Raw genomic sequence first — 12,992 nt, forward strand, 5'->3', positions numbered from 1 at the left:
TGTCACCGGAAACTTGTAACAAAAATTCGATTATAAAAGAAAATTCAAAGATTATTCTAATGATAACAGACAATTGCAAAATGAAGATATGCGAAGGAGGCTTGATAAGTTCCTTCTCCAACCATAATTTGGTGAAGTTCACTTAAAACATTGAATCTCTAGAAGACGACATAATACTTCTCTGTGAATCCAAATCCGAGAGGTGAAGGTCAATGTTGAAACATCAGAGGGATAATGGCGAAGCAAGCGGAAGTTCAATGACTCAAATCCATGAATCGGTGCTAGACACCTTCCTTCTAGAACTAAGAAGAGTGTGGGAATTGGATGTTCCAAATATACTTCGACGAAGATGAAAGAGTCTACTTTTGGTGCAAAGATGAAATAGTATAGCAGAGCAACATTGCGAAAGAGCAACATCGCCAAAACCCTAAAACATCTATAAGCACTAGAAGAGACATATATGAATCGAAAAACACCATGATATGCTGAACAAAACATAATGAAGAGAAATCTCTGACAAAGGCTTCAAGGTTGCCTTTTTTTCTCAGACCGAAAGATCTAGATTAAAAAGTTCTAAGAGAGAAAACAACAGAGGAGACTAAGGAAGACAACAGGAGGGAGCAAACAAACCATGTGAGTATATAGGCAGTGATGCTATACAACCATGGTGTAATCTACCTAGCGGATCTAACCCAAATCTAACACAAGCCAAAACTTAGATCTACCTTTACGCAGCACCACCTGAAGAATAACGACCATCTAAAACATCGCTATCGCTATCGCTCCAAGAATGTGAATACACACCCTTAACTATTTTAATTTATCGTATATGGCTGCTATCCAATGAGAAACCATAGACGATGAAGAAAGAAAAAGTGGTAAATTTGAAAAATCAACATGAAAAGAAGGATGGACAAGGAAGCTTTGGAATGGTAAACAATTCGGTGAAACCACCACGACCATTAGAAACAAGAAAAAATGGTGACGAGAAGAAAAAAATTAAAGAGAGAGAAAAACAAAAGATTTTTTAGGTTCGGTCTTAAAAAAAGCAAAGTGAAACATTTGCGTAGAGATTCAAAAAACTTTGAAAAAATTTACGTAGACATAAGTCTTCAAATTTATTTAACAAAAAGTTATGATTGAAGTTTTTACTAATTCACATCCGATCTCCAAAATCTCAAGACCAGCCTTCTGAAATTTTCTCACATTTCCTTAACTTTTTCTATAGAGCCTTTTTTTGCTATTATTACTACTAAAAATTATATATTCTTCCATGTAGTATCGTTGAACATCCTGTTTCATTTGGATATGCTGTCATTTTTGATGTTTCACCAAATCCACAGTCAATTTAAAATATTCTTTTCCATTTACTTTTGATGTTTTACCTGTTATCTCTTTCTTCTTTCTAGCTATATATATATATATATATATACTTGCTTTATCTATTCTTATCTCAAGATAACAAATGGTTTATACGTAACAAACTCATCTTTCCTTTTTAGCACATTTGAATAATTATAAAATGAGCTAGAAAAGGGACTAATTAGAAGAAATGGGAGAGATTATTGACTAATGATATTTGATGTATATTTAATTGCGATTTGGATTTACCAATGACTACAAACTTTCAAGTAACGAGAGTGTCACAATTATACAAGTTGGTTACGATTTTAATATTCCTACATGAATAATTTCCACAACCGATATAAAATTAATACTACTCATAGTGACTAATGATCATAATTACCTTTGATTTTCAAATGTCGATATAGTTGTAGAGACCTTTAATCATTAAGTGCCAAAGGTGTACTAGTATTATATACTTTACAAAAAGTAGTATATGTATTACACCAAACTTTTGATAAAATGTTCTGTTTAATTAGGATTACCTTTAAATTAATACTTTTATCAAAGAAAATGAGACATTGATCAGAGACATGAAGGAAACTGTATGATTAAAAATTAATTTAGACCAATCAACTGTATATAACGATAATCAACCGCTAATTATCGTTATGATTTAATGATTCTCAGATATAATCATGGTTTCTCGCGTATACCTAATTCATCCACAACCACTAACTGGAATACTAATACTGTTTGTTTGTATCTATGGCACAATTTCTGATATTTTTTTATTGATGTCAGTTAGATTCGAATTCCGAAATTCAATTATGTAGGATTCATGGCTGGATCCGGAATAACTGAAGCTATTAGATTGGTGCTATCTTGCCTCCATATTCCTTTTTATTCTTTTTTTTTTGGCCAAAGTTTATCCTTATTCTTTTCTTCTATAATTTTAGACAAGAGTTGACCTAACTTTTACAAACTTAATTGATAAATTGATAAATTAGATCTTCATATTTCACCGCTAAGGCGCTAACAAAATAGAGGAAAAACACAAATATAATCTAAAGAATGTTAAACTCTGTACATGTGATATAACTACACTTATATATATGAAATTTATTATGTCCCTAAAGTGGAAAGCAATTTAGATTAATAACCAGAAGACCAGGAAGTCTGTTTTCTTAATAGTTTTCGAGTCTTTTAACATAAGGGTTACCGTGATCTTCGCTATTTCACGTAGCACTATGCCTCAAGATGTGCTCTTGAATTACTTTAATCTTTAAGTGCACATATATATATATATATATATATATATATATATATATATATAAACTATCTATTAGCTTTCTTCTTAACGACCTATTTTGTAGCAAATAAGTATCCAATTCAACAAACCAAAAAATTAATTATTAAAACGGTCCGAAAACTTTAAATGCTTTATTTGACATCAAGGTTTGATGATTAGTACTGATAATAATGCTAAAAAGAATCAATCTATATAATAGACTATGTTGGCTTGTGATTAGTGATTTAGTGGACAATATATTGAAATATTTGTAATGGACTCTTTCTCATTAGAAGAAAACAAAAAGACTAACGGTTAGTTAGGAGGAGATTAGTTAAGATTTACCAATTGACTTGAAATTCAACTTATATCAATGCATTTCAATAAATCATACTAGTGCTTTTTCTCCCATGAGGCTTTTAGAACTAACATCATCAGTGATCATTACAAAGGGCTAAGAGCAGCATTAACAGTACAAAGTATGTGGGGTTCTAAAAGAAAAATATATATTACTATTTTAATTATATAATTATATTTATTTTAGAATCTGTCAAAAAATTAACAAACTGACACATGTTCCTTTTGTTTCAATCGGTCCTTAAAATCCTGATTTGAGAACTTTTGCACTCTCTTTCAAGTTTTTATCATTTTATCTTTTTTTTCTTAATTTTGAGAACTCCTCTAACAACCTACCGTAGGTTGGAGCTGCTGGTTAAATTGTTTCATTAGTATTGAGATATTTTGAAGGTTATTCTATTATTTCAGATTTAACAGACACAAAAGAATATGTTGCTTTCCCGATGACATCGACCACAGATTGTGAATGGCTTATCTTCTTGCGCCTAACGATTTTATTTAGTAAATCGTTTGCTCGTAACTGAAAATTAAATGCTCACCAAACTTTACGAAAACTGGGGCATTCAAAGTCAATTTTTAAAATAAATAGGAAGTCTTTTTAGGTCCAAAAAGCAGAGAGTCTTTCTTCGATTCTCAACACCTTTACACTTTTGCTTTATTTACTTGGACTTTGACCTATACACCATTATTCGTACCGAAGTTTAAAAAGTTATTTATGAATGTCATTTAGGACCGGTCATTTTAACCCGGACTCGAAAATCTGAACCGGAACCGACCCAAAAATATCTGAAACCGAACCGAAAAATTTATAAGTACTTTTTGGATCCAAATTTCTTTAACCTGAAAGGAACCAATCTGAATTGACCCAGATCCGAAAAGACCGAACCGGTTAGATCCGATCCGATAAGAACCGATTTGTATCCGACTTAATAAAAACATATATATCCAAAACTATGTTTTTGTGTTCTATTTTAGATATATTATTTTATAATTTAGTTGAAATATCTTTTGTTAACAATATTTGTTATTATTTTGTAACATTTTAAGTAATATGAAGCTTTAAAATGTAAAATGTATAATTTAAAAATATTTTCTTTTAATTATTAATAGTTTGATTTAAGTTATTTTGTAAAATTTTAGATATATATGACAAATATCGACTAAATTTGATAGAGTTTGAATATGTCATGTCTTTTTCAGATCCTAAATACTCGAACCCGATCCGGACCCGATATGAAAACAAAAATTACGAGTATTTTATAGTTATTTTAATTATAGATCCGAACCGACCTGGATCCGAAAAGAACCGACACGGATCCGAACCGAAAAATCTAAAGTACCTATTGGGTCCAAATGTTTAGGACCAAAAGACCCGGACCCGAACACCCATGCATATTCCTAATTTTCTGATCTAGTTTTCTTTTTAATTATCTAGTATACTTTTATAGTTTTCAATCAGAATGTAAAATTATGATTAAATTCTGATTTCTGGTATATGTTAATAAGATTAAGAGAACTGATTTGACTATGTATGTCATCGAAGTGCACTTACTCCAACAGGGGAATGATGGATGACTTGTCGAGATTGTAGGGTCAACAAACATGATTTCCGAGCCTCCAAAATATTAACTACGGATCGAGAGAGCGGTATGGGTGACCTATTAGCTGTAGATAGCATAAAATTTATTTATAGCTTTTATACATGTAACAACTTCACAAAAGCTTAAAAATTATCTCACTCGTCACAGTCCAACACAAGCGAAGCAATCTACTTCATTTCTGATTGTATTTTACGTTTAACTTTTTTTACATTTTTTTTTCATTTTAACAGCTATTCTATATTTTACTTTAACTTTATAATATGATTGTTTGTCAACTGAATTAACTTATTAAACCATTAGTAGTTTCATCCATTTCTTCTGTCACAAGCTTGAAATCTGCATTGGGGTGAATTTCGCTATATTGGTCTCTACGCATCCTTGGCAAATGTGGGATATTTATGAAGATACAAGTCTAATTGAGCCTAGTTACTTTTGTTATGTATGGGCCAATGAGTTAGTCCAATTTAAAAGCATTTGGCCCAGATCAAGAACTTGGCCTGCGAATGTGATCTGAAAACATTTATGTGTGATCTATATCCAGAAGATACTGTTGGCGGCAGCCTTGTAATGTATTTTAAACACATCACCTAGTTTTGGAAGGTTACAACAAATGGACGTTCAATAGTCAGATATTCACTGTTTGGTCAGCACCAAATTACTGTTATAGGTTAATTATTAGATACTCACCAGAATCTTCAATCGTGTGATCTTATTTTTTGATTGGCTTGAGTGTTGATGTTAGTGCTGTTTGAATGTGATCCTGATGTGGTAATGCAGCCGACATTCTAGAGCTTGATGAGAATCTAAACAAGGAGTTTCATGAGTTTAAGAAGAACCTGAGGAGACATTGCAACTTTGTCTCCAAGTTCTGGATTGATTTGTCTGAAACAGTATGACTTTATGGTGCAGGAACAGAGAGGAGCCCCAGCCAAGAAACCTGCACCTTATTATTTCTCTGTGACTAGATTGTAAAAATGCAGAAGAATCTCTGCTTTTTAGTCACACGTTTCGAGCTAGCTAACTGCCACTTTATTGGAACTGTTAGAGGCGAGGGTATCCCACCTCAAAAACTAGACTAGTAGTTTGGAAATGAATTTGAGTCGAGTCTTTTCTTTTCTTTTAAATCTTAGAAACATCAAATCTGTTTGTGTAGAACCCTAGAGTTTTATGCATCTGTTTACCAGAACAAGAAGACCTCTCTCTATTTAAGTCACATGGTTTGCAACACCACATACCGACTGTATGCATAAAACATGAGATGATGGCAATGATCTGCAATATTTACTTACGGTTCCAGTGTCTAAATAACTTTGTGTTGTTGATCAATCATCTCTAACCACTAACAAGCTGTCTTTGTGAGGATGTTACGGTCATTAAGCTGAGTTCCAAACTGTTTCTGCCACCAGAGTCATCTCCAGCTATAATGTCTGAAAATTGGGTTTAACATATTACTTCTTCTGAGATAATTTGGAGAAAAGTAATTGATATTTGAGCCTGAAGATCGTTACATTTTTGATAAAGGAATATGCTTAAAAACAAAAGATGCTAGAAGAACAATCTACGGGGAGAAGATGATTTGGTGTTGATAGTTGCAGGAGACTGCCTCTGGTGACTGCCTTTGTTCTCTTGTTGTTGACCCGATGATCCCGTTTTGTCGAGTAGTTTAGCTGCTCTTGGATCACTGAGAAGTGTCTTCTGGAAAGACTGTGAGAACCCCGTGGCTATTATCGTTACATGAATCTCTCCAGTGTATCGATCATCCACCACAGCTCCAAATATGATGTTGGCCGATGGGTCTGCCAAACTTGTCACCACCTGCCAAACCAAAAAACATGACAATATTGTGCATTTGTAATAACGTTTACAATGGAAGCTAAGATTGTGGCACCTGAGATACTCGGTTCACTTCCTGCAAGGTAATGTCTTTTCCACCGGTGATGTTGTAGACGACACCAGTAGCTGACTGAATGGATGATCCGATCAATGGAGCCAAAGTGGCTTGCTCAGCTGCTTCTTCCGCTCGGTTCTTGCTTGAAGAAACACCTACCCCGAGCATCGCAGTTCCAGAATCTTTCATAACCGCCTTCACATCCGCAAAATCTACATTGACCAGTCCAGGTATCTGGAAAACAGAACAATGAGATCTTTCTTTTAGGGATCACAATCAAAATGAGTATCCTCATCAAACAAACTTGTTAAAGCTTTACACATGTACACAGACTCACAGTAATAATATCAGAGATTCCTTGAACTCCTTGCCGCAAAACATCATCCGCGAGAAGAAAAGCGTCTTGAAGAGGCGTCTGTTCATCAGCAATATCTAGGAGACGATCATTTGGTATCACGATGAGGGTATCCACGTTCTTCTGCAGCTTTTCAATGGCTTCAAGTGCCTATAGAATCAAACAAAAATTAAACCATAACAAGACAAGACTCTCTAGACATCAAACCAATATAACAAGAAATGGTTACCTGCAAAGATCTTTTACGACCTTCGAAGCTGAAGGGATAGGTAACAACACCAACGGTCAAATAACCAGCGTCTTTCGAGATCTGAGCAACAACAGGAGCAGCACCAGAGCCAGTGCCACCACCCATACCAGCAGTAATGAAAACAAGGTCAGATCCTTTAAGAGCATTAGCAATTGCGTCTTTAGATTCCTCAGCAGCTTGTTCTCCTAGAAGCGGGTTCCCACCAGTCCCTGCAATAACAAAGACACGAACTTGTTAACTTCCGAGTTGTCACAACGCTACTTGTCTGAAGCGAGAGACTAACCAAGGCCACGAGTTAGGAGCTCTCCAATTTGAAGAGGGTTGTGCGCAGAAGACTGTAAGAGAGCTTGAGAGTCCGTGTTTATCGCATAGAAATCAACACTCTGTGAGGAATCAAAATGGCAACTTTCAATTATCAATCGAAGTCAAAACATGAACTTGAGATAAAATTGAAGATGGTGGGTGACCTGTAAGCCGCTGGAAATCATGCGATTGACGGCATTGTTACCACCGCCGCCGACACCAACGACCTTAATCCTCGCAGACTCCATCGGAGAGAAGGAGCATCTCAACCGTGTTGGCTTAGGCCTTTGTTTTGAGAAGCCGCCATTGATTCTGGTACTGTGCAGCGAGTGGGATGTCGCAAGAAACGAGGAAGAGATTGGTAGCTCGTTAAGCTGTGCCAACGGACTAATCGCCATTCTTGATTTTACTTCAGAGAGACTAGAGACAAAAAAAAAAAACAAAGATGGTTCTTTTAGGGTTTTAGTGTGGACGAAGAAACAAAATATCAACAGTGGAGTGTACTTCTCCTCGCAAAGAAAAGCTAAAGAGATCGAGTGTGGACCCTTTTCGTTTCTTACGACGCCGTTTGGGATCGAAACGGCAACAAGTTGATACAGGATGGGTTACTGAACAATATAACCATTTGAAGATAGATTTATTTATTTATGTAACTGACATTTAAGTTATTTAACCAATAAAAAGTTGTCATGCAAACATTTTGTTCAGTATTAATATGTTATCATACACATTATTGAGTAAAAAATTGTAACTGTTTTTCTATAAAACATCCCACAGATAAAAAGTCTTTTTGGTTTTTACTATAAAGAGAGAAGAAACCTCTTTGGTTACTTTCTTCTACTCTTTCTCGAACTCTCTCTATGTCTCTGTAAATGTATGGTGAATGGTTAGGTGAAACTGGCCACAACGAACGCTTTACTCAGAATCTGAACTCAGGATCAACGTCCATTGCCCAAGCAAACTTAGCCAGAAGAGACTTGTTAAATATCTGCAAATACAAAACAAAAGTGAATTCCATGTGTTGCCAAATCTGTCACCATGTTGAAGTTTTCTTTTATATACCTTCTCAATGGGAACATCATGCCGTTTGCACCATGCAACAGTGATCCTAGGATCCATGTAATTGATCTTAGACGTGCCTAATGCTACAGTTTTCATATCTTCCTTGGTCTGCATATCCCTTTCCATTTTCTCGATCTTGGCATTCGTTTGCATTATCTTCTTCTCCAAACTGTTCACACAGAAGTTTTATTTAAAGGTAATGTTTACGTGATATATAAGTTAACAACAAAAGGTTTAGAGTATTACGCTTCCGGTGTCAAATTCCTCTTTCTCTTTCCATCAGAGCCCACTAACGGCGTTCTTCCTTTCTTAGCTCTGTCCAGATCGATATCCAGCTCTTTTATTTGCTCCTGCATAGTAGTAATACAAAGATAAGGAGACTGAGAAAGTTAAAACTGTTTTGATCATAAGCTGTTGGATTTGCTTACCCTTAATTCTTCTATTTTCAAAGCCAGCTTCTCCACTTGTGCCCCGTGAGATTTTGAGACTGTACGTTGATGGTTACATATGATGGCGACCTAAGGATATATAGCCAAACAATTCAGATGCTAACAATCTCTTTAATTATCTATGGCAACAGTAGAGAAGATTGGTTAATAATCGCCATTACCTCCTTGTTTGCTTGTTGATAAACCACCACTTTTTCAGGAACATCTCCATCTCTGGTTTCTTTACTCAACTGTTACAACATCCAATCGAAAACAGCTCAAGGGAAAGAAAAAGAAAACTCCAGAGAATGTATTTATAATATATAAATAATAAGTACTACTAAGATTGGCCAGACATATACAACTTTTTCAAGGGTGCAAAGAGGTTGACAACATACCATGTCATCCAATGTGATGGATGCATTATATGTACGGAACACTTTGGCTGTGAGAGCAGGCATAAGTTCCTTAAGATGAGCATTTAGTTTTGAAGTATCTAGCTCGTCAAAGAGATCATCAGTTTTCGATTTTCCTGTATAGAAGCCAACCCTCAAGTCTTTTATCAAAATTTCCAAAAGGCAAGTGTGAGATTTGATAACCAATTAGTAGTTAAACTAACCCGCTTGGAACTGCCCAATTGCCTTATAAACAGGAGGCTCAACTTCGACTGTGTTTACATACTGAATCGAGTCTTTACCGAGGAAGTCAAACTGAAAATGCCAAAGCAGATACCATGAGTAACTATAATATGCAACCAAAACGCCTAAGCCAGACATTCAATAAGTATATATATACCTTTAACTTATTTGGAGGAATGCAATCCACGTTTCCTACTTTCAATGTACAGCAACCGACAGTATCTGCCTCATCATCGTCCTATATGAACCAAGAAAGGAAAAGTGAGAAAATTGCTTTGAAGTATAGGAACAAGTTTATGTTAAATTACCTTCTCATTTCCAGCCCTTAGTGCTAGCTTATCAATGAGATATGTAGCAACCGCTATTTGCCGCTTTGTTACATCCTTGTTACTAAAATCTTTAGTGTATGCTGCTCTAATATGCCCTATACGGTCCTGCAACAAAACGATAGGTTGCCGATTAGAAGAAGGAAAGCATGATGGTTCACGCAAAAAGCTTTATCGGAATCAAAAGCTCATTACCTTAAGCTTCCTCGCTTTCTCATACTTCTCCTTGTCGCTCAGTCCCTTTAGCGCACTACTAGCTGCCAAGAATACATACTTGAACTCTTTTGGATTGATAGGATCATTCCAGAAAGCAAGCCAGGTGACAGTATTGTCATGCTTAACTTCTTTCCATCTGAAAAGAAACAACACTCACAAAATCACGTTACAGAAAGAAAAAAAAAACAGATGTGTCTTTTTAAAAGGGAAACACACAAAGAAAAAAAAAGACCTTTCTCCAGGGATAGGACATTCTGGAACAGGTGCCTCTTTACCGATGTTGATTGTAATATCACAAGGACGAATCCGCTTTTTCAGTTTTCCCATCTAGAAAGTAATAATACAGAACAGAGAATTACTAAAATGAGAACAAGAGAACACGTATAGTGCAAGGATGATGTAAGAACAAACATACCTTAGGATGTTCTCCCCGGCCTCTAAACAAGCCAGGGGGTTCAACTCTGAAATTTCCAACCTGCATTTGTTGTAAATTTATGGTCAGCAAATTCCTGAGAAGCTAAAAATAGATTCCTATCAACAAAATGAAAAACCACCTTTTCTCTGACGCCATCAAGAACAGCCCACATGTATTTCTCTTCTTGCGCTAGCTTCTCCTCTTTCAAAATCCTTTTCTCCTGCACATCATTAGCATTACAATATTATCAACAACAGCACATAGGGATAGCATGCTAATTGAGCTGTTTCTATTATGAGAAAGTGGTTATTTACTTCTGCACTCATTTGTTTCTTTATCTCCTTCTCCTGCATATACCATTCATATATGGGACTGAAATCACAATCATCTAGATTTTTAATCACATGGTTCTTCCCAAGAATCTTCCGCCAATCATTCCAGAAGTTGTCTCTGAACATCTTTTTATTGTAGTATTCTGTTTCTCTCATCACTGCAAACATAGTGGCAACCTGCAGATAGAATTACTCCAGAAAGTAAGCAAACAAAGAATCTATCATGAAACAGAGAGATAGAGAAAGTAAAAAGGACCTCTTCTTGTTCAGGAGTCAAGTCAACTGGCTTCCCCTGGTACAATATCTTGACCCCGTGCCGTTTATACGGAGGTGGGAAAATAACACCATTGTGCTCTAGTGTTTTCCATTTCTTTTGCCCATCTCCAGAAGGTAAAGATCTTGTCGACTTCGAGTACTTAGAATCTTTCACCCATTTGTTGGGCTTCTTAGCTATTGTCCTGGATGAAGAAGCTATCATACTAGCATTTGGCTTCACGGAGGATGGTTTCTTATTAGAGGAATCTTGCCTCATCCTCGAGGCGATAGGGACGTGATCATCACCATCTGAGTTATCTTCTTTATCAGTTGCTTGGTTAGCTCTCAGCGGCTTAGACGCCTCCAGATTATTTCCTTTGCTATCTGGCGCCGTAGCTGCATTACGCGAGCCTTGCTCAGTTTTCATTGGTCTAGCTGGCTCTGACAGCTTAGGCCTTTTAACAGAAGACTGATTCGAAGAGTTTCCCTTCTCAAGAGGTCTCTTCGCAGGTGCCTGAGAACCATTACCTTCGATCTTCGGCTTCAAACCATTCCTATTGATATTGTTAACCAAAGGCCTCTTTTGATCATTATTAACAGCCTTGCTACTTGATGATGCTCCCACGTTGGTCTTTGTCTGAACTCTCTCATCATAATCTCTCTTTCTACTGTTATCATTCACTCCCTGAGGCCTCACGTTGCTCCTTTGTACTGGCTGCAGCGAGCTACCACGCCCAGAAGAGCTCGCCTGTTTGGTATCCCCTTTAAGCCTGGCACTCAAAGGCTTATCATCCTCAGAATCCTCATCGTCACTTTTGGACACAGGTGGAGCTTTTCCCAAACCGTTCCTCTCCTTAGCAACAAGGGATCTACCATCCCCTACTGGCGGCGACTTCACCGTCGAACGCTGAACAGAAGAAGATGACGGCAACGACGGTTTCATCAGTGAACTTCTTCCGGAAGAAGCCGATCTATTGGGGCTTGTTAAAGGAGACCTCGATGGTGGTGGGGACTTGGTGGAACCGATAGAAGAACTTTTCTGACCGTTGCTATTAGGCCTTGGACGATTAGAGGAAGATGATGATGTGTTATTATTGTTACTGCTTCTCTTGAAAACCAAAGGCATTTCATCTTCATCATCATCGTCGTACCCGTCATGACCATTTGGCACCACAGGTTTCACAAACGCCTCAGTGGCCATAATACCCGAAAAGGCAAGTTATTCACAATCAACTCTGATCAAACAAATGAAAAAGGAAAGATATTTAATTTTTTTTTCTAAAATTGCAACAACAATTAACTAGTACGGATAGTTTCGAGGCTATTGAGGTTCGGTCCGAAACAAAAAGACATAAACACATTTTCAATTGGTCAGATCAAAACGAGAAGGGGGACATGCAACATCTTAATACAAATCGAATCGGGTCAGAAATTGAGAAGTTTGATACGTATATGGATTGGATACGAGGAAAGAATGATGTTGATTTGACGGAAAACTCGAATCCCCAAAATTAAACTAGAAACCCTAACTTTGAAATCAAACAAGAATTTGTGAGAATTGAGCTCAATTGAAATGAGAATCTGGATATTAGATAATCGAATTGACGCAACTACCTTCGGCCACGATGAAATCGGAGATGAAGATGAATTGAATCTCAGGACACTCCTCACGGATTTCTTACCTGCCTTGATGATGTTCTGTCCCTTTTGTATTGTAGAGGCTAAGTTATAGAAACACTCCGTATGGCTCAGCGAGTCTTGATGCGACGCCGTATTGAGGGAGTGGAGATTACTTTCCTCGCTACCTTAACTTGGGTTATGTAAATAAAGGCCCATTTTGGGAAGAAAAAAAGGAACTGCCTTTAACCCGAAAAAAGAGAAAAAAAGCAAAAGAAGACACGTTACAAAACTACCATAATTGTAATTTTTAA

The 12,992-nt window shown here is 36.6% G+C and overlaps 2 protein-coding genes across 2 annotated transcripts; both read right to left on the minus strand.

Annotated features, from left to right (window-relative positions):
• Nucleotides 1-6,017: 6,017 nt before the first annotated feature.
• On the minus strand, nt 6,018-7,891 carry LOC103844970 (cell division protein FtsZ homolog 1, chloroplastic). The gene is made up of 6 exons (XM_009121800.3): nt 7,554-7,891; nt 7,370-7,469; nt 7,066-7,295; nt 6,819-6,986; nt 6,482-6,715; nt 6,018-6,408 (listed from the first exon to the last, which is right to left on the minus strand). The coding sequence occupies exons 1-6, from the start codon at nt 7,785-7,787 to the stop codon at nt 6,139-6,141; spliced, it is 1,236 nt and encodes a 411-aa protein (XP_009120048.1). The 5' UTR covers nt 7,788-7,891; the 3' UTR covers nt 6,018-6,138.
• Nucleotides 7,892-8,031: 140 nt separating this feature from the next.
• On the minus strand, nt 8,032-12,905 carry LOC103844971 (DNA topoisomerase 1 beta). Its single transcript, XM_009121801.3, has 16 exons — nt 12,676-12,905; nt 11,063-12,296; nt 10,789-10,983; nt 10,614-10,694; nt 10,475-10,534; nt 10,292-10,386; nt 10,039-10,195; nt 9,826-9,951; nt 9,675-9,755; nt 9,499-9,589; nt 9,278-9,411; nt 9,062-9,130; nt 8,880-8,969; nt 8,698-8,801; nt 8,452-8,620; nt 8,032-8,377 (listed from the first exon to the last, which is right to left on the minus strand). Exons 2-16 carry the CDS (start codon nt 12,260-12,262, stop codon nt 8,309-8,311), a joined length of 2,721 nt encoding a protein of 906 aa, XP_009120049.1. The 5' UTR covers nt 12,263-12,296; nt 12,676-12,905; the 3' UTR covers nt 8,032-8,308.
• Nucleotides 12,906-12,992: the final 87 nt, after the last annotated feature.

Source organism: Brassica rapa, chromosome A10 (assembly GCF_000309985.2).
Source record: "Brassica rapa cultivar Chiifu-401-42 chromosome A10, CAAS_Brap_v3.01, whole genome shotgun sequence".
Taxonomy (NCBI): Eukaryota; Viridiplantae; Streptophyta; class Magnoliopsida; order Brassicales; family Brassicaceae; genus Brassica; species Brassica rapa.

What these genes read in the sequence shown, in the direction of transcription:
- LOC103844970 (XM_009121800.3), bottom strand. Translation starts at nt 7,787, where the DNA reads ATGGCGATTAGTCCGTTGGCACAGCTTAACGAGCTACCAATCTCTTCC. An exon ending in GCTCCTAACTCGTGGCCTTG is followed by an intron (nt 7,296 to 7,369) that starts GTTAGTCTCTCG and finishes TTGTTATTGCAG; the next exon opens with GGACTGGTGGGAACCCGCTT. An exon ending in GTCGTAAAAGATCTTTGCAG is followed by an intron (nt 6,987 to 7,065) that starts GTAACCATTTCT and finishes TTGATTCTATAG; the next exon opens with GCACTTGAAGCCATTGAAAA.
- LOC103844971 (XM_009121801.3), bottom strand. Translation starts at nt 12,262, where the DNA reads ATGGCCACTGAGGCGTTTGTGAAACCTGTGGTGCCAAATGGTCATGAC. An exon ending in AGAAAGCGAGGAAGCTTAAG is followed by an intron (nt 9,952 to 10,038) that starts GTAATGAGCTTT and finishes GTTTTGTTGCAG; the next exon opens with GACCGTATAGGGCATATTAG. An exon ending in CCATCACATTGGATGACATG is followed by an intron (nt 9,131 to 9,277) that starts GTATGTTGTCAA and finishes ATGTTGTAACAG; the next exon opens with TTGAGTAAAGAAACCAGAGA.